The sequence below is a fragment of the Chaetodon trifascialis genome, chromosome 1 (genome assembly GCF_039877785.1).
Source record: "Chaetodon trifascialis isolate fChaTrf1 chromosome 1, fChaTrf1.hap1, whole genome shotgun sequence".
In the NCBI taxonomy this organism is placed as follows: Eukaryota; Metazoa; Chordata; class Actinopteri; order Chaetodontiformes; family Chaetodontidae; genus Chaetodon; species Chaetodon trifascialis.
Window position 1 is genome coordinate 16779356 of NC_092056.1, and position 19381 is coordinate 16798736.

The window sequence follows — 19381 nt, forward strand, 5'->3', positions numbered from 1 at the left end:
ACATTGCCTCCTCCTCCTCCTCCTCCTCCTCCTCCTCCTTATCTCTGCAGACTTTACTTCCCTCTGCACCACCTCTCCCTCCCCCATCTTTCTCTCCCTCTCTCTCTCTCTCTCTCTCTCTCTCTCTCTCTCTCTCTCTCTCAGCAGCAGACCTGGCCTTAGGCATCGTTAGCTTAATTTAATAAAGGGGCTTAAGCTTTTGAGAGGCTTTTGAAGGATCTGACTGCTGTTACATTCATTACAATCTATCAGCCACTGGAGACACAGCCTTGTTGCATGGTTGAGAAAGAGAGCAAGAGTGTGTGTATGCGTGTGTATATGTGTGTATGCTGGGGAGGTTATAATAAAAATGGTTATAATTATTAGAGCTATGATGGAATCACACACCTTGTGAACTCACAACTCACTCCTGCTCTACCTAGTAAAACACTGTGTTATGCAGTGTGTGTAGTACAGTGGGTGAGACTGTCTCCATCATATGTGTGTGTCAGCACACACATCTTGTGCACGCCTGTATGCACATTGGTGGCGGAGAGGGGCGTGTGCTGGATGAATTGCCCAGCACTGTGAAAGCATGCACGCTTTCCTCCCCTTCGGCATCTAAAAAGAATGGCTCTTTCACCTCCTATTTGAGCTCCCTTGCTTCTCTCAAAGACAAACGGCAGAAACTCCCCCTGCCTCATGCCTCGCCTACATTGTGCGGACGACAAGCGGCGGCGCTTTTAGCCTTCACCATAGGGAGACACACTCACAGAGGATGGGTTAGAAAAGACTTTGGCCCCCCTTGTGGACATCCTGCCTGGGCCCCCTTTTGCTTTGAGCCTATGATCCAGACTCACCTAGGCTTTGCCTCCTGCCTCCATCACCCACACAACATCCAAGCAAGCACAAAAAAAAGCAGAAAAAACCAACGGCTTTGCATATGTCTATGCATGTACAGCACAAGCATTTGTACACACGTGGACGCGAGAGGCTGGAGGGCATATGCGATATCTCGTGGGTGCGTGTTCCACATTCTTCCCATGCAGATATTAAATTAAAGCAATTGAGGTAATTAACATGCAGATCAAATGCTGCATGGAAGACAGAAGATGGGATATGCAAAGTGACAGGCTAAGCAAGAAAGACACAGACGGATGGATGGAGGCAGAAGACAGAGTAAGAAATAATGAGGACCGATGCCCTGAACTGTTAGTTACCTCTTTAACTGACCTGCTGTCATCACTGTCACCACACAGCTGTGTGCAGCTGTCCTTTACATCTACATAATGGTGTCACTTGGCAAAATCTAAAATGTACTTATTTACAAGTTTATTAGGCACAAGTGTTCAGTCTAAAGCAATTAATACAATTTCTCTGAAACAAATATTATCTTTGGAGCTTTAAATGTTGTATGTTCCTCATTTTCAGTGAAAAACCAAAAAACAGTTGACTAAACCCATCGCTAAGTCCTGCAAGTATAACAGCAAAAGACTACCAATCCGCCATTCCCTTGATGGGTTCTGAATGCAACATTTTTCAAATGGCGTAATATATTCTGACTGAATACTGGCATGTAAATTCCTGGCCTTCTTTTGGACAACATGTTTGCATTAAACAATGACTTAGAACAAAACAAACCACCACAAACTTGAAATGTAAAACTAACTCATACACCCCAATTAGTGCTACACATCATGCAGTGTTTTTGCTTACTTCACCCTTTAACCAAGACGTGGCCTCACAGCCAAACACCACCTTCTGACTGACAGCCACACAACACCAATCACAGGACACATGTATCCTTCAGCCATTTAGAAATGCAGGGGACAGGCTGTGTGTGATCGAGTAGACTTTGAGGAGATTAGATGAGGGTTGCGCAGTAATCTCTTTCATATTTACTTTACATGGCTGTAAATATGCTGCTTATCTGCCCCTCCCCTTATTTGCATACATACACATGCAGCACCATATGGTGAGGCTCCAAAGCTTTGCCGTAAAAACAGGTCGAAAACGGGCCCTAGAGCAGAACAAGGAAATAAAAATTAGAGGGAAAAGGAGACGTGTGGAAGAGACATGGGCTAAAACAGAGACTAAAGAGTAGGCCCGTGGATTGAGCATGCTTGGCTTTGCTCCCTCCTCGCGATCCTCCAACTATCCAAGTGTGTGTGTATGTGTGTGTGAGCAACAGGGAGTGTGGTGAAGCCTATTAACAGACATAGTGGTAATAGGCAGGGGGAGCCAGGATGTGTCTGAGCCACTGACCTGCCCATTAGCTCTCTCCACTCCGCTAAGCCCTCACATCGATCACCCAGCCACACATCATTGATCTGGAAAACCAGGCACGAGCGCACTACTTAGACATACTCTCCGTCTCTCACCCAGCTCAGTGTTACCGCGTATGTGTGTGTGTGTGTGTGTGTGTGTGTGTGTGTGTGTGTGTGTGTGTGTGTGTGTGTGTGCGCATGTGTGCGAGAGTGTGGGTGTGGAAGGGGGATGGTAAATGTGTGTGTTTCTACATGTGCAACAGCTTGTGTGCTCTCGTATATTTTATCTCTGAGTGTTAGACAGGCCCCTGGGTCTGGGTGGACACATGCATCCGTAGACACCCTTCATTACACATACAAAAGGACCAAGGAATTTAAAAGCCTGCTGTTATATCATTTCTCCCATTATTCAAATGTATTCCACCTTCCCACCTTTCTGCTGTGACATAATTAACAATGTACACTCCTCTATTAGCCACACTGGCAGAAGCTAATTGTTAACAATCAGTGTGAATGTTCAAAGCACATAGACACCCTTAACCCTCTATGCACTTTGCTCATGTGCAAGCACGAAGACAAGCACAACATAGATATATACTCATACAGCTGCATGCACACACACTGCAACACTTACTGTACCTAAGTCTAATTCTTACTTTGGCCTGGATGCAGGTGCTGCAGCAGCAGTTAGTTAAGAGTTGAATCCTCATGGACAATCTCAGCTGCTAATTAGATCAAACTGTTCCCTCCTCTCTCTTATTGTAGAGATGTCCCACTGCCTCTTTCCCTCAATACGTCAGCAGAGAGAGGCACCAGAATAACTATTTTACTCTCTGACAAAGAGAAAAAGCAAGATGAAGAGAGAGAAGATACAATGGGAGGTTACAGAAATTACTATTTCACTGTCATGCTTATAGCAGAAATGGTAGGTATAAAGGGATTGGAAAGGGTGCAGAGAGAGGGAGGGGAGGAGGAAAACGGGGAGGAGGATGCAAATAGAGTGGGGAAAGGAAAGAGGTGGGACCACTACAGATGGAGACATGTAGATGCATTTAACAGCAGATGCGCCTGCATGTCTCTATAAAGAATAGCAGGACTAAAATAAACCTGTGAGATGGAGGATGTACACAGCAAAGAGTTGTGGTGTCTGAGTTGTTTTTACATACACAAACACCTGAACATTAGCGCAAACACGTTCTAACACAGCGCGGCAATCACTGGTGCTATAGCACTGTAGGCTGCAAAACAACTATTTGGCAGCAAACAATGCAATTAAACAGATGAAACAGTTCTCAGCCCAGAATACCTTATTGTAAGGACTCTAATGTGTCATTGAGTACGCTTTGATAACCGTTGTTTTCAGTGTTTCTGGAGTTAAACATAGCATGGAGTTATACAGAGAGGGATCCGCCGGAATGACAAAGATGAGTGGGAGTGTTACGTAAAACTACAATCTTTTTGTGACTTGTGTATCACTTTTTTAAAATAAAAACATAACCCAGAAAAACCCTGGATCTTTTCCATTATCCCCGCCCTATCCCACACACTCACCCCCCAATCCTCTCACCCACCCCACCCCCACACACGCATACCCTCAAACAGATGGCACAGGGACGATGATAGCCAAACCAATTATTTACCTAATTATGACTTACCACTTAACAGCATAATCTCCCCCTGCAATTGTTAGGTATTAAAATAGGGGTGATTAAGAGGGTTGTGCGAATCTAAACAAAATCATTACGCTTGAAGTGGAGTTAACTGGGACAACCCAGTGTGCCCACTCGACCGGTCCGCAACGAACATTCCTAACAGACACTCACACACTGCTATGTTTTGCTATTTCTCTGGTTGTCCACGTCCACAAATGTATATCATCATGCACAGAGTGGTACATGTACAGGAAATGGAGAGAGGGAGGGAGAGACGTAGCAGCCGCCAGTGTGAGTTCAAGCCCATGCTAATAGGGTAATTGCATTGATTTCCATTTAGCTGCACTCCTCTGATGTTATTTACAGCATTTAGCCCAACAAACAAGCCCTTTTTCTCTTCTCCCAGCTTGCTTTTAACCAGCCGTGACGTGCTGTCAACCCCTTTTCCTCTACCCTCTGCCCCCCTTCACCCTTTTCACAACTGCCAAAACAGCCAAATACATTATTAGGCCATTAATAGCAGTCACGCTTACACATCGCTCCACCCTCCTCCCTCCTGATTCATTCCTCTATTGTGGTTCCTCCCTCCCACTCCTCCTCCAAGGCCCGTTGGCATGGGCACTGAGCTGCTTTGAAGTGGCCTTGTTTATTCAACCAGCCTAAGATGTGGTTGTGATGTGGTGGGGTGAGGGGTGGGAGGGCTTTGTTTAGGTGGACCAAATGTCAAAGTCTTACAAGTGTTAAGGCCAAATAATACTTTTCATTCAAGGTGCTTTGGACTTTTGCAGAAGCTCCAATCGCAGCTGAGCAGCACCTCATCACAAAGTTAAGGCAATGTGAGATATGTGTGCGATGACTGCGAGAGCTGACTGTTTGGGCTGCTTTGTGTAGGTACTTTTCAGTGATGCTAGACAAATCTGAATTTTCTGGTCAAACAAAGCACTTCCTATGCAAATCCTGTGGCTGCAGCAAACTATGCACGGCACTATTTGGTAATGCACAAAACATCCATCTGCCGTTGTGGCAGCGCGATGATAGTCAACAAGTTGAATCCAATCAGCCTTTAGAAGTCTGTCTCCTCTCACCCGTCTGTCTCACATGTCTCTCAACAATAGACTACATGAGAGAGAGGGCGTGAGAAAGAGTGTGGCAGTGATTAGCATGCAGCAGATAGAGCGTTGTATTAGTGCTGTATTAATGTGATGGTCACGTCCAGGACACAGACAGACTGCATTAAGCTCATCTTCACTCCTCTGCACACATCAAGGACTCTGCCGAGACCTGCATCCTACCACACTAGTTAGAGCGCAACAGATGTGGTAGATCTTTATGTGTGTTGAGTGCATATAGTTCGCTTTTTCAGCCATTGGTGCATGTGGGTTAACACCGAAACAGGACAAGAGGTTTTTCACTTTGTATGTTCAAGGGGAACATATGTGTTCTGTGTGCTGTGTTTATGAAGAGCGTCCTCACATATGGCTCAGTTCATTCACATCCAAGGGCTGCGTGGGCAGTATAGTGACTTGGTATTAGCACTACAGAGACACCAATGTGTGCAAGTATGCGTGTTATACATACATATGAGTGTAACATATGCCATTTAGGTTTAGCCAAAGCATGCTGCAGTACCATCAGCACCCACATATTTGAGCATCGCCACTCCCTGTGGGAATCAAACCTTGAAATGTAGCAACGTTAGCATCATGCTGTACACAGGGCTCCAAGGTAAGCGCCTCTGCATTCATGAAAAGGTCCTTTTCACAAAGGCAGGGAGAGAGCAATGAATAGTGTCAGGGATCATCCACTGAATATGTCATTTGAGTGGTTTACAGGTTTCTTTCCAACATAGCCTTTTGTCAGCAGTTTCAGGAGGTGATGGTCAAAGGCAGTTGGAAAAAATATTCACTGCAGTTTCTTTAAGCCTATTCCTTTCACTTCCTCGTTCCTTCCCTCCTTTACCCTCCCCTTGTTTTACTTCATTGAATGTTAGTTGTGGAGCATCTAGCCCCTGTCAATGCAGCACGCGGTGTCTTTAACATCTCTTTCTTCTGCCTGTGAGACAATTAACTTGGCTGATAAAAAGGTTTACAATTCAAAAAAGCTACAGTACATTGATGTCGCTGGCCTACTGTGCTTTAGGAACAGACTCCACCATGACATTAATTGTCATCGCCCACTGCTACACAGCCAGCTATGACAGCGCGTTCATAAGAAAAACAGGTGTGGTCTCTGAATCACTGCAAATAAAAGTAAAGATTCTAATACCTTACACACCCCATATAGGTATGCCCCCCCCCCCCCACCCCCATTACTTTCTTTCTGCCTGCGGGTTCAAACAGCAATAGAGAGCACCCTACTGTAAGACGATAAGGGAGGCTAAGGCGCTTCTATCCCTGCAGAACACACACACTCAGAGGGATAAGCTATGGACTAGTCCGGATCCTCGAAGCACACAAACATGAAGAAGCAGACGTTACAAAGCAGAAGCTCTCGTCTCACCGCTAAGCAAGCAGGGGAAGAAGGGAGGGAAGATGAGGAGAGAATGAAAGGATTTAGTCTTCATCTGCGGATGAACATGCCATCTCCTCCTCCCTGTTAGCACAGATTCCCTTGCTTCCCTTTACCTCTAATTGCCAATTCAGCCCTCTTTTCAGCTCTGTCAGCCTGCCCTAAAACACCCACCGTCTTTGGACAACTGGGTTACTGATGACTGATGATATGAGAAGCATTTGGTAACACTCTTTACATTCCAAAGCAACATAAGCTATGACTATGAACATTAGAAACACTTTCCTTAAGCCAAGCACACACTTCACACTCCTCCGACACACTTTCTCTGCATGCAGATGGTGCGTGTTTAAAGCCAGCAGGGCAAGGCCACGCATGTCAATGTGCCTGCATGTGTGTGTATCTGCTATATGTGTATGTATGTATGAGTGTGCTTGTCTGCGTACGTGAGTGCTCGAGGCCTCACCTGAGGGACGAGAAATTAACGCAAATTTTACTGCGTTCATTTTGCTGGTAACAAGACCATCTGCTAACCATCCTGTTCCACAGAGGAAAAAAAAAAGAAAAAAAAGAACGAGAGGTGGGCTACGCTGCAATCACTCCAACAGGCCCTTTCTCCCTCCTCACCCCCTCCACCCTCTCTCTCCAACACAGTGAGGGGCAGAGATAACACCTCAAGGCCATGGTGTTGCTGCCAGCCTTTAAACCTTGCCGTCTCCCTCTGCCTTGCTCTCTGTGGTTTTCGTGATGAAAAGGGGAGGCAGATCAGAGGAAAACATGGCAGCCAAAAGACTTAAATCCACAGCCAAGGCTAAAACCAGAGCACAAAGTCACTGCCCTTCACCATTCACCTACGGCACAGACTTTTGGACACACGCATCAGCAAACACGTGAACAGGTACTGACACACATGATATCCACATTATTTATGTATATGCAAATGATGAAAAACTGCATGTTTGCAACATATAGTGGAACTGATCTATTTGAGTGCGCACGTGCACGTCTGTATTAAGATACAGATGGGCTCCAGTGGGCTGTTACAAACCCTCTCTGACAGTGGCTTAACGAGGGCACTGGCCTTTGGCTCCTGCATCTGTGTCGGTGTTGAGCAGCCAAAACACACAAACACACCGATTACCTAAAGCTTAAATGTAAGTAAAATGTATATCCATGCACATGTATTCAGTACAGCATATATTTATCTTCAGTTAAGCCCATCCCACATCCATTATAATGACAAAATTCACCCCCATGCTTCCCACTACATGTAGGAAGACTCTGCACTCATCAGTAAAACACTTAGAGGTGTTTTGTTCAAAACAAATAAAGACAGGAAAGGAGAGAGGTAGTGATCTAATTAGCAGCTAGTTAGCAGCAAAACAGCTGAGTCCAATTAGAGGGTACGTTGTAATGTATGTAGGGAAAAGTTTCAAAGTTATCCTGATTAGCACGGCTGTTTATTTGTTCTCTACCAGGAGACACAGTTAGTGCATCTGAGTGATAGATTTAGATAAACAGGGTGAGAGTGTTTATTTCACTGAAGTTGACTTAAATATTGGTGTGTCTGAGTGAGTGAGAGTGCATGCGTGTCTGTGAGAGGTTTGGGTTTTGGAGAGTGAGCGAGCATGTGCGTTTGCATGTATCCACCTGTGTGAGTGCATGTGCGTGTCTCCATTGGAAGAGGGCACACAGTTGTCTGATACACTTAGACTCCTCATTAATATCCAAAATCTTCAGAGACTGTTTCCAGCAGCCCCCAAAAAATCTGCTTCACTGCCACATACCACAAACACAACCCGTCTCGCTCTCTCTACTCCCTCCCTTCTTCTTGGCAGAGTCTCCCCCTGTCGGCAGGTGCACGCTCCGGTGGCAGCCAAAGTGCCAACCTGCCCTCCATATGCCCGCCTCCGCAGTGCCAGCTTACTCCTGCCACTCCCCACCAGGATTCAGCTGGCTGGCCCTCCCCAAATCTGTTCCTGCTCCCCCCGACCCATCCTCCCCCACACTCATCAGTATCCACCCCTAGCCTTTCTTCTCCCACACACAACCCTAACCTCATCCCTCTTGTGCCAGTTCTCCCTCTTGTCTCGCACAAAGCGGTGAGGCACTTTCGCCAGCCAACTCACATCCACTCGTCTTATCTTTTTCCGTGTACTTCACTCCCCCCTTCGGTCCTTTCCTCACCTTACACGCTGCATTCCTCTGACCTTCATCTGCTGTTCTCCCCTCCTCCTAAGCATCATCCCAGTTGTCCAGCTCTTTTCTGAGACCTCCCTTGACATGATGCCAAGAGACCGGAGCAGACACTCACAGAGCCAGGAGCCAGGCCACATCAATCAGCACCGGAGTGTAGGACCACTGTGTGTCAGATCGATGCATCATCCTTCAACTGGTTTTACTCTGGGATTTATAGGGAAACCCGCTCAGTGGTGTAGTGCGTGTTTTACCGCCAGCAAGTTACTCTCATCTCTACTGGGATCAGGGCATCAACGCATAACGTGAGTGTGTGAGAGGAAGTGTCTTTATGTGTGTCCACTCACTTAGAGCTGCTGATGTAACCTTGTCTGACCTCTCAGCTCATACGGTTTTCCCTAAGGGTGTGAAACCACCCCTATCGAGGCTACACTCTGACACCAAGCAGCCAAATAAACACAAGTAAACACATAAACACACAAACACATCGCCCACAGGGCTGGATGTGAGAAAGGACGAGCTATATCACCAAACCCTCTGCCCCTTTTTGTCTTTTCCAGAAAAAAGAGATAGGCGTTGTTTCTCGAGCACATTTTGTACACGCGCGTGGACAAACACAGTGTGTGAGATTTATATGCAGCTATAGACACTGTGCTATTTGTTTTGTGGTTGCTGTAAGGCTTCCATAAACACTGAGTGATGGAGCAGTAATCCTGTGCCCTTTCCTCATTACTCCTCCTCCTGAGGAAGTCATCTGACCGGCCTGGAGCCATCTATTCAGGTCACAACCATCATCTATCATCCATCATCGAGTGTCTGTACCCATCTCACACTCACTCACTCACACACAAATTCAGTGTGTGACACTAATTTTAATAGGATGTTTTAGACCCAGTTACTGATCACTCGCCCCATGCCAAACCACGGTCTGAGAACGATGGACAGCGAAGGGGAGAGTAAGTGAGTGAGCAAAGATATGGACAAGGGCAGAAGCTGGAGAGAAAGAGAGAGAGAGAGAGAGAGAGAGAGAGAGAGAGAGAGAGAGAGAGAGAGACTGGGAGAGAGAGAGAGAGAGAGAGAGAGACCTTGCCTCAAGTCATCTCCAGTCTTTAACAGGATGCGATGAGCTCTCGCCATTCTCTTAATCTGTCTCCCATGATTCATTTCCACTTCCTGTGTGCCGAGAGGCTGGCAGCTTGGCACCAATCATCCACACTGAGGCACACAAACAAGTACATTTGCACACGCACACGCACGCGCACACACACACACACACACACACACACACACACACACACACTCAATCCAAAGCAAGAACCTCTGTAAATACAGTAGAGGACAGGGGTTACTCATTCATTACACCATTGAATGTGGTATAATCTCTGACCCGGGTCATTCATCCCTGGTGTGGAAGATAACTGACAACCCAGGACCTGCTACCCCTCTCTACAACCGACCAATTGCACCTCCCCCCACCACCGTGGAACCATCGGCCGCTCATCCTTAACCCCTCCAACATACACACTGAGTAAATAGAAGCCCCCCAGCAACACAGGTATTTATAACCTTGTCTATAAGCACTGCAGAGCTCTGCCTCGGCACTCTCTGGACCCATGGGAGACTGGTCAGTGATGGTGAGAGGGACCCTGCCACTCCACCAGGCCAGAAGGAGGACTAGTGAGCATGACTGCACATATATGCTTGGCTTCAGATAGCTATTGCCACTGCCTTGCATCACTCCTGACTGGTAGAAATAAGTCGCTAGTTATACACATTTGTGTTGTACTGTTAGATCATTTATTGTGGGCTAAAATCAGCACCGTTTGTCATAATGCAGAAGTTAGTGTCATGGATCACATTAGCTGGCAAAGTAAGCAAGCTAGCCAACTAACATATCCACTTAGATAGTATTTTGCTAGCAAGAATGTTAGCAAGCAAGCACGCTAAGGTTAACCAGCTAGCTGTAACTTCGCTATGCTGCATGGATCTGGTGTTGGTTGCCTCATAGCATAAGTAGATAAAATAATTTGTAAATGGCAAGCTAGTCAATTTACCAGCCAGATCAGCTGGCCAGCAAACAATTCGTCCATGTTAACAAGCATGCTAACATTAGCTAAGATTAGCCAACTAAAAGTACAATATCACAACATCCTTCACATGCTTTGTAGTAATGTTAGCTTTTGTATTGGACTCTGTGTTGCTAATGTTAGCTATTGTTGCACACTTTTAGTGCTGTAGAAGAGCAGAAGAGAGGCAGAAGCACACATATACATCACCTCCTTCAGGATTTTACATAAAAATCAGTCCAGTTATATTACAATCCATTCACACATTGGCAGTACAAAGTGACTGATACATGTTAATCACATCACATTTATATTACACCTTTAATTATATCTCAAACTGCCTACAGAGACAGTAGCTGCATGAGAAGAATAGAAGAAGGACAAATGCTTAGCAGATTGACCAAAGAGGATGAGAAGGGTTGAACACAGACAAACTACACTCTCTTTATGTCTTGTCTTAAGTGAAGGGGTTGCTTTGATGGCTAAGCTCTGAAATCCCATTGACTAATGATTGGAAAGCTGTCAGCTTAAAAGGCCGCTCCTGCTTACTACAAAAACCTACACACAAACGATCACTCTAATACAGAGTTCCAGAGTAGAAAAAGTGCAGTTTCCAAATCCCTATTACCCTCTCTCTGGGTGGTACAGTTCTCCGTTTTCCACTCCTCTTCCTCATAAATTTTAGCCTCACACACTCCTAATTACGCAGGGAAGTGAGGGAGGATTACCATGCTTTTCCCTCTAACCTCATCTATCTCCTTATTTGTGCTTATTTCTCTACCCACTGTGCATTTATGGTGCCGTTAAAAGGGCAGGAGACATATAAGATCAATGAAATTTGCCAGTTTTCAAGTGTGTGTATGTCTATGAGTGTGTGTGTTTGTGGAAGGGTGTACATGTTTATCAAAACTGTTAAGTGTGAGGACCTGATTACTTGGCTGAACACTGAAGCCTGCTGGTCTAGCCAGCAGGTGCTCTGCCAGGAAGGAAGTAGACAAACTGTAACTGAACCTCTGCTGCCCTGCAGAAGAGAGTCATCTGGCAACAGATACTGCCTATCCACTGTGTATCTCTGCATGTGTGTAAGTGTGAAAGCGTGGACATTAACATACCTTCCTGTAACACGTTTGCTTTATGGTTTCATAAACTTTATACATGCAGATTGCTGGTTTATACCCGTAACTCTATAAGCTCATCGATTTATACCACACAAACTTAAAAACCTTCCTTTGTGTCTGTTCACTCCTACATTTTGTGGAAAAACCTGGCCAGAGCTTTAAAAGAATAACATGTTTACCTCCAATGGGTCACAAAATGCTTACCATTCTTTCAAGACAGATGTAATTGTAGAAATGCGTCGTGCTGAACACAGCTCTAACCTTCAGGAGTCAGGGTTGTATCCATCATGGTGTCATGGTGCATCTTGTGAAAGGAGTAAAAAGAGTCACGTCTGTGCCACGGACCAAAACCAATAAATGGTTCTCACCTTAAACAGATCATATATACGCTGCCACCTGCCTCACCAACAAATCTCTGTATCTTCATACCTGCCTTTCTGTACATCTGCTATTTTGTTTCTCTTCCACTCAGGGACATGAGAATGACTCAGTTTACATAAATCATTTCTTCATCTGAGCATCTCTATCATTGCATTACTAGATCACAACAAATCAGTGGCACAAACCACCTCAAAGAGTGCAGCATTACTTCAATATTTTCAACACCCGTCTAAATGCATTTTAGTCTTTTTAGTGGTTAACTGGTGGGAAGCTTACGAACCAGCCACCACTATGCTCTCTAATGTTGAACTGCTACTCATCTGAGAGCACATAAGTGAAAAATAATATTGACTATGTGCATACGTGTCAGTGTGTAATGATGTGTATCTATGAGTGTGTGTGTGTGTGTGTGTGTGTGTGTGTGTGTGTGTGTGTGTGTGTGTGTGTGTGTGTGTGTGTGTGTGTGTGTGTGTGTGTGAACCCAGCACCATCAGATGAAGGCAGGGTTTAATTAGAATTCTCTGTAGTCTAATTTGATTAGTGGAAGCAAAGGAAGATGAAGGCAATTAGAGCTCGACTATTTCTGCTGCTGGAATAATGTTTCAGGAGAGAGGTGACAACATATGCACACACACAAGCACAACCACACACACACACCTTCAACCACAAAATATAAGTGAGCCCACATGCTCATTGCTCTCATTCCAAATGGAGTTCACGTAGGTTCACAGCAACTTAACGCAAAAGAGCAGAGGTGAGCGTCCGTCATGATATCTGAGTGTTTGACAAGCACGCTGTGTGAGTGTGACACACAAGACCTGCCAACTGATATTCCTGCACACACACACACACACACACACACACACACAGCTGTGAAGAAACCATTTACCATCCCTCCGCTGCCTTGGTATGTGCGTACTGTACGTATGTGTGTCATCCACAGCCACAGAGGAGGAGAACAAACAAACCCACATACAACACAATGCACTACACAAACAGCATTGCGTCTCCCTGGTGCCAAACTGACAAGACTACCAAAGGGAACCGAAAGGCAGAGAGAGAACTGACTGCAGTCCATAAATCATAGTTATATGCTACTGTGATACCAGCAAAGCCCCCATTACCCCCCCGCACCTGTTAGCTCACCGAATGTCTGCTGGAATAGTGTGTCATTGTGTGTGTGTGTGTGTGTGTGTGTGTGTGTGTGTGTGTGTGTGTGTGTGTGTGTGTTCCTGAATTCCAGTGCAGGTGAACCAAATATCCTGACAGTGAAAATCAGGTGGAAAAATCACTTTTTTGGAACTTAATTTGAAGGAACGGTTCAACATTTTTGGGAACCATGATTATCGGTTTATTTCCTTTCCTGTAAAACCACAAACTGCCGTTTTGACACAAAATTTACATGGATTAAAAAACAATATAAAACATGTTAATTGATGAGATTTAGAGGTGCTGGCATGGCTCCACCTTTATATTTAACGTACAGACATGACAGTGGTATCGATCTTCTCTTCAGACTCTTGGCAAGACAGCAAATATGCACATATCCCAAAATGGGTACAGGGCTCGAGTCAGGACATGTTTAGCTTACCTGTGCATTAAGACAAGAGGCAGGGGGAAATGCTGAACAATGCCTTTAAGTGATAACATTTGAATAATGATTTGGCTGAGGTTGTGTATTGAAGATATGTAGTCAATAAAGGCTCTCAATAGTGTAGTGCAAATACAGCGCTGTGTGCTTGTGTGTATGTGTGTGTATTTCTGGAACTCCCCCGACACTGTTGCTGGTGGTGGCTTGTATCCAGAGAAGAGCAGAGGCCACAGGTGTGCAGGGTCAGGGTTTAACGGCCCAGGGTTTACGAGGAGGCTAACGGGGCAGCCGGTGAGACGCGCCGCCATCGACCTTTACGGCCATGACCGGGGCAGTGCCACCTGCGGACTGGCGTGGAACAGATGCCACACTGAGAATAGGTCAGAGCTTTTATAGCAAGGGCAGAGAGAGGGAGAGAGTGGGAGAGAGACAGGGTGAGGGAGCTAGTAGTCCATCATTGTGACTGCTTTACTGCCGCTACTGCCATCTAATGACAGAGCTGTCAGAGCACACGGAGAGGGAGGGATGGAGGGATGGAAGGACCGAGGTTCAGTGGGGGAGTAAAATAGATAAATGGATACAATGATAGAGTGAACCGGGGGATAAAAGCACAGAGGGAGGAGGTGAAAGATGGAGAGAGATGGGTGACACTTAGATGCAAGCATAAAGAGTGTAGTAGATGCAGTGGGGAATATTTGTGGGAATTGATCGGGGGGAGAGGGCTTCAGCTTGGAATGGAGAGAAGGAAGGAGAACGATATTGTAGTTAATTGGATATAATGATTACCCTGCTGCACAGATAATCCCCTGACACAGTATGGACTCCTCTGCTGGTTTTTATCAACGAGTGCTTTTGCTTGGTTAAGGTTGCCAATGTGTGATGGTTCTGCACACACACAAGCAGATGCACAATATGTACATTTCTCAAACATAAAAAACACACACACCACTCTTTGGTCTTAAACGAGTGCTCAGTAATCACCAGTGATTAATCCACACTCTGATCCAGGGCTCACACACATATTGATTACCTTGGTGTGTGTGTGTGTGTGTGTGCGTGTGTGTGTGTGTGTGTGTGTGTGTGTGTGTGTGTGTGTGAAGAGAAGAAAAAAGCTTTTTGTCCATGTCACTGTGTTCTCTAGGAATTGATTCAGAGACAGCCAAGGAGACAGGAAGAGAGAAGACCACAACAATCAGGCTGTTTCAGTGCCGCATTTGTTTATGTGTTACTCTTGCTTGTCTCTCAGTACAAAAAAAGACACACTCACATAAATGCCAGTTAACATATTCAGTTACCCTCTTATTTAAATCTGGTCTGTATCCAGTCCGAGTGGACTGGATTGCAAATTGGTTGTCCAACTGTATCTTTCAAGTTCACAGAGGGAAACTCTGGAGAGCAATACCTGATGCTTCTCAGTCTCTGCAGTCTGGTGCGATTAGCTCTCAACACCAAAACCTTGTCAGGCTGTGGCCTGTCACTAAACACCAGCCATTCTTGCTCTTTAACCTCTCTTCCCCTTTTTCCTGCTTGCCACTGTGGTTTGCGGTTTCGGCATCACTTCAAGGATTTTTGTGTGTGTGTGCCTGTTTCACGCTGCTGTTCTCTGACTCTCTGTCTGTCCATCCCACTTTCTCTCCTCTTCTTCTTCTTTCTCTCACTGCTTCACCCTCAGGCTATGGGCTCAGACAGTTTTGGGGGGAAAGAGCAACAGCAGAAGGCAGTCCCGTAGATCTGAGCACGGTAGTGAACTTGAATACTTACAAGCATGAATACAAGCCCACACACACACACACACACACACACACACACACACACACACACACACACACACACACACACACACACACACACACAGCACCATAAGAGGTTTAAACAAGGTTTTATCTCTGACATCACCTTGGAGAATAAAGGAGGGAGGTATGGAGGAGGATAAATAAAGGGAGGGAGGATACAGAAAGGTGAAGGGAGGAACAGATAGTAAGAAGAATAAAAATAGGAGGAATGTACAAGTGAGGAGGAGGCATATGGGGGAAGAATGACCATGAGCCATCCTCCATTTTGAAGTGGATGCTCCCTGACTCTGCTCCACCTCGGCTGTGATGTAAATGCAACCCAAGTTCAAGTGCTTTTTCTCTTCACCTTTGTCCCTTCGTCTCTCGCTGTTAATCTATTCATTTCTTTCTCCACTTTGCCTGCTCTCTTACCATCACACCCCCGCCCCAACCCATTCCTCTTTATTTAACCCAACCTTTTTTGTTGTCAAATAATCACGGAGAACTAGCATGTGTCTGACATGGTCTCCAAGGCAACAGTGGTTAAGACGGGAAGGCAGGCAGGGGCTCATTCAGCGGCTGAATGAAAGAAGGGGGAAGAGACGAAGCAACCCACAGTGCTGGACACACACACACACACACACACACACACACATACACACACACACACACACACACGCACACACACACACACACACACACACACACACACACACACACACACACACACACACACACACACACACACACACACACACACACACACACTCTAACCTCAGCAGTGTTGGCCACTGTCACAACCAAGACCTTCTCTCTGTGTCTCTAATCTGTGTGGCTCTCTTGCTACAGGCGAGGTTGGTGTGGGAAGTTTAGGGGTCACAAAGGCCAGCACACACACACACACACACACACACACACACACACACACACACACACACACACACACACACACACACACACACACACAGACTGGGGAAAGACAAAAGGGTCATAGGTACCATGGGGCAAATGAGGGAAGAGGAAGAGAGGAGGGATGAGGCGGGAGATGAAGGAGATGCCTGGGTGGTGGAGGGTAGTCAGGGAGTCAGACAGAGAAAGCCCAGAGGAGACAGAGGGGGAAGGTGAACAGATAGAGGAGGTGAAAGCCAGCAACTGAATCCATCTCTTCTCTTATCTCTCTCTGGATTTTGCCTCTCCTAATCCTTCCTATTTCCTCTCTAATTTCCTTTGTGTATTGCTCCCTCTCTCTCCTTCTTCTTGTCATTTCTTCCATCGCTCCATTTGATCCAACCGCCACCTTGAGTATAAGGAGTACACTGTGGTCAGAGGCTCTCACACATGTAGAAAAGTACTAGAGTGAGTTCTTCCTCCCACTATATGACTCCCCTCAGACACACACACACCTCTCTGTGTTTCTCTCTGTCTTTATTTCTCACACAGCAGGTGCTCTGTGGCCTTTACCAGCAGATCTCCATTTCAAAACCCTCCTTCTGAACGAGAGACGTAAGCTGGCAAGACATTCCAGCATCTCTGAGATGCTGAAGAGAAAGAACAGAACAAAAAAAGTAGTGGAGTGCAGCAGATATAAAAGCTGTTACACATTGCCTGTCTAAAGTAAAAATGCTACAAATGCGTGCAAATAACAACAGTTTATTCTAATATGCTTATTTGGACTGCGGTGACAACCAGCCACACGCTGAAGTGATGGCACACAGATTTGCTGCTTAGTGTATTCAGTCATCTAATGCTTATAGTCCCATAGATGTGACGACACTGCAAGAAAAATTAATTCGACAGAGAAAAATAATAAAATCAGTTTTCACTGTTCAGCAGTACAGATATTATCATGGGTATGAAACACATCTGTGTGTTTTGCTTTCTCTTGGATTAGTTTTACATCATGACAGGAAAAACACAAAGATGATATTCTTGCTAAATAACCTTTGACAGCGGTACTACATACTATTAATGTACAACTGCTAAACTTAGGGTGCTTTGTGTTTCTAAGCTACCTGGACTGCAACAATGTACATTAAACATAAAAGAAAAGCATAATGCAGAATGAAAGCACGTAGAAAAAACAATATATACATTGCTAATTCCTTCGTTTAGTCAAGTGAGCTTTGGTATTAAACTGATCATTCAAAGATATATCTACATTGAAGGATAACACAGTGTATACAGCTGCCAGGTCTATCAGCACAGGCCCTGGGGCTGTAGAGTGAAATGTGAGGGGAAAAATGAAAATGGTGTTGGTTCTGGTTTAATTGTTCACTCTATCTGCTGACTGAAGCACATAAATAATTTATCCCTGCTAAGTGTCAATGAAGTGTACCCACTTCTGCTGTAGGGAGACAACAGTCACGCACAGATGAAAACACATACTGAGAAGATGAGCACCTTTGTACAGATTTAGATTCCAGTCATAAACAGACTATGTAAACAGCAATATGCATCTTTGAGATCAATCTTGAGAGAGTGAACAGCTGGGACGGCATGCATTGTACACAGAATAGTGCACATATTTTTGTCTACTTCACAGGTGTTAAAGCGAACAGTGTGCATGTTAAACAACCAAGGAGCAGGGAAAACATTAATACACATTAATACACTGACAAATTTCTACACACACAGACAAATAAAAGAAATATGGTCGAATAAGCCCAATAACAAGGCACAGAGAGAAAAATATTGCCTTTTCCTAAGTTTCCCTCTCTTTCATTCTCCCTTTGTACCTCTGTCTGTCATTCTCTCTCCCCCTCTCACTGCCCTCTCTTGGCTGTCCTCTCCACAATCAGTGCCCAGTGAGCCGTGAGACGCACTTAAGCACCGACCGGCGGTAACCTCACGCCGCCCTTGTACTCACTCTTTTTTACACACAGACACACACACACAAAAAAAACCACAAACAAGCACGCATGCATGCACGCGTCCGCATAGACACAAAGACACACAGATGCACACACGGACAGAAAAAAGACAGACAGATCACACACACAAAACCATACATTTGCTCCTCCCGTCGACCTGAATTGTGTGGTTGTGTTGAATAAAACACACGCTGCCACTTAGTGTCCCGTTTACCTGCTGACTTCCATGCTGATAAAGGGCTGAGAGCTTAGTGAAATAGAGTGAGAGCTGCTGTCACACAGCATTACCAGCCTCAGATCTCAGGTTCCAACCTCAGGACCAGCAGCACAAAGACAAGCGTCTCCTTAGATGCACTCCAGAGCTAACCTCCTGTGCACTTTTTCACAGTGCGCACACACACACACACACACACACACACACACACACACACACACACACACACACACACACACACACACACACACACACACACACACACACACAGGCAAGCATATAGCATAAAGACACACAAACATGAAAATTTCCACATCACACACAATTGCCATTAGCTTACCTGGTAAGTAGTAAAGCGGTGCTTTTAGTCCAAACATGGTTACTGTTTAAGTGTCATGAAGAGAGAGCAACTTGTTTCAAACGCGCAGGCAGCCGTCCTGTCCTGGATGACTGAGCGAGAGAGGGGCTGTGCCCTCGCAGCCACCCAGAAACGAGGCTCGGTGTGTGGGGAGGCTGGGCTGGGACTCAGCCTGTCATCCCCGCTCTCTGGTCCTCGCTAACCAAGCGTGAGGCTGGGACCGCCCAGCCGGCTAGGACACACACATGCACACACACACATATGCAAACACACAGATACCCACAGACAGAACAGTGCAAGGGTCAACCCCTGAGCACAGCCCCTCTCTCGACCCCCTAGCTCTTGCCCCTGATCCCCTGGGCAAAGGGTCACAAACTCGTTGTCCGTTTCCAAGCAGCGGCAAGAAACA

At 45.6% G+C, this 19381-nt stretch overlaps 3 protein-coding genes across 7 annotated transcripts in view; 1 reads left to right on the forward strand and 2 right to left on the reverse strand.

Moving 5' to 3' along the window:
• def8 (differentially expressed in FDCP 8 homolog) overlaps window positions 1-19381 on the forward strand; it is a 276782-nt gene that overhangs the window by 239677 nt on the left and 17724 nt on the right. The window lies entirely within an intron of this gene.
• Window positions 1-19381, reverse strand: part of cox4i1 (cytochrome c oxidase subunit 4I1) — a 110936-nt gene that overhangs the window by 56285 nt on the left and 35270 nt on the right. The window contains exon 1 of one of the 3 annotated variants that reach the window (XM_070960886.1): window positions 9149-9154. The exons of the other annotated variants lie outside the window; for them this stretch is intronic. Within the exon in view, the coding sequence (XP_070816987.1) occupies window position 9149 (1 nt within the window). The 5' untranslated portion in view covers window positions 9150-9154. Of the gene's footprint in view, window positions 1-9148; window positions 9155-19381 lie in introns of those variants that run through there. 3 annotated transcript variants of the gene reach the window in all.
• Window positions 1-19381, reverse strand: part of gse1b (Gse1 coiled-coil protein b) — a 168269-nt gene that overhangs the window by 45234 nt on the left and 103654 nt on the right. Inside the window, exon 1 of one of the 3 annotated variants that reach the window (XM_070960808.1) lies at window positions 18955-19320. The exons of the other annotated variants lie outside the window; for them this stretch is intronic. Coding sequence (XP_070816909.1) covers window positions 18955-18991 — 37 coding nt within the window. The 5' untranslated portion in view covers window positions 18992-19320. Of the gene's footprint in view, window positions 1-18954; window positions 19321-19381 lie in introns of those variants that run through there. 3 annotated transcript variants of the gene reach the window in all.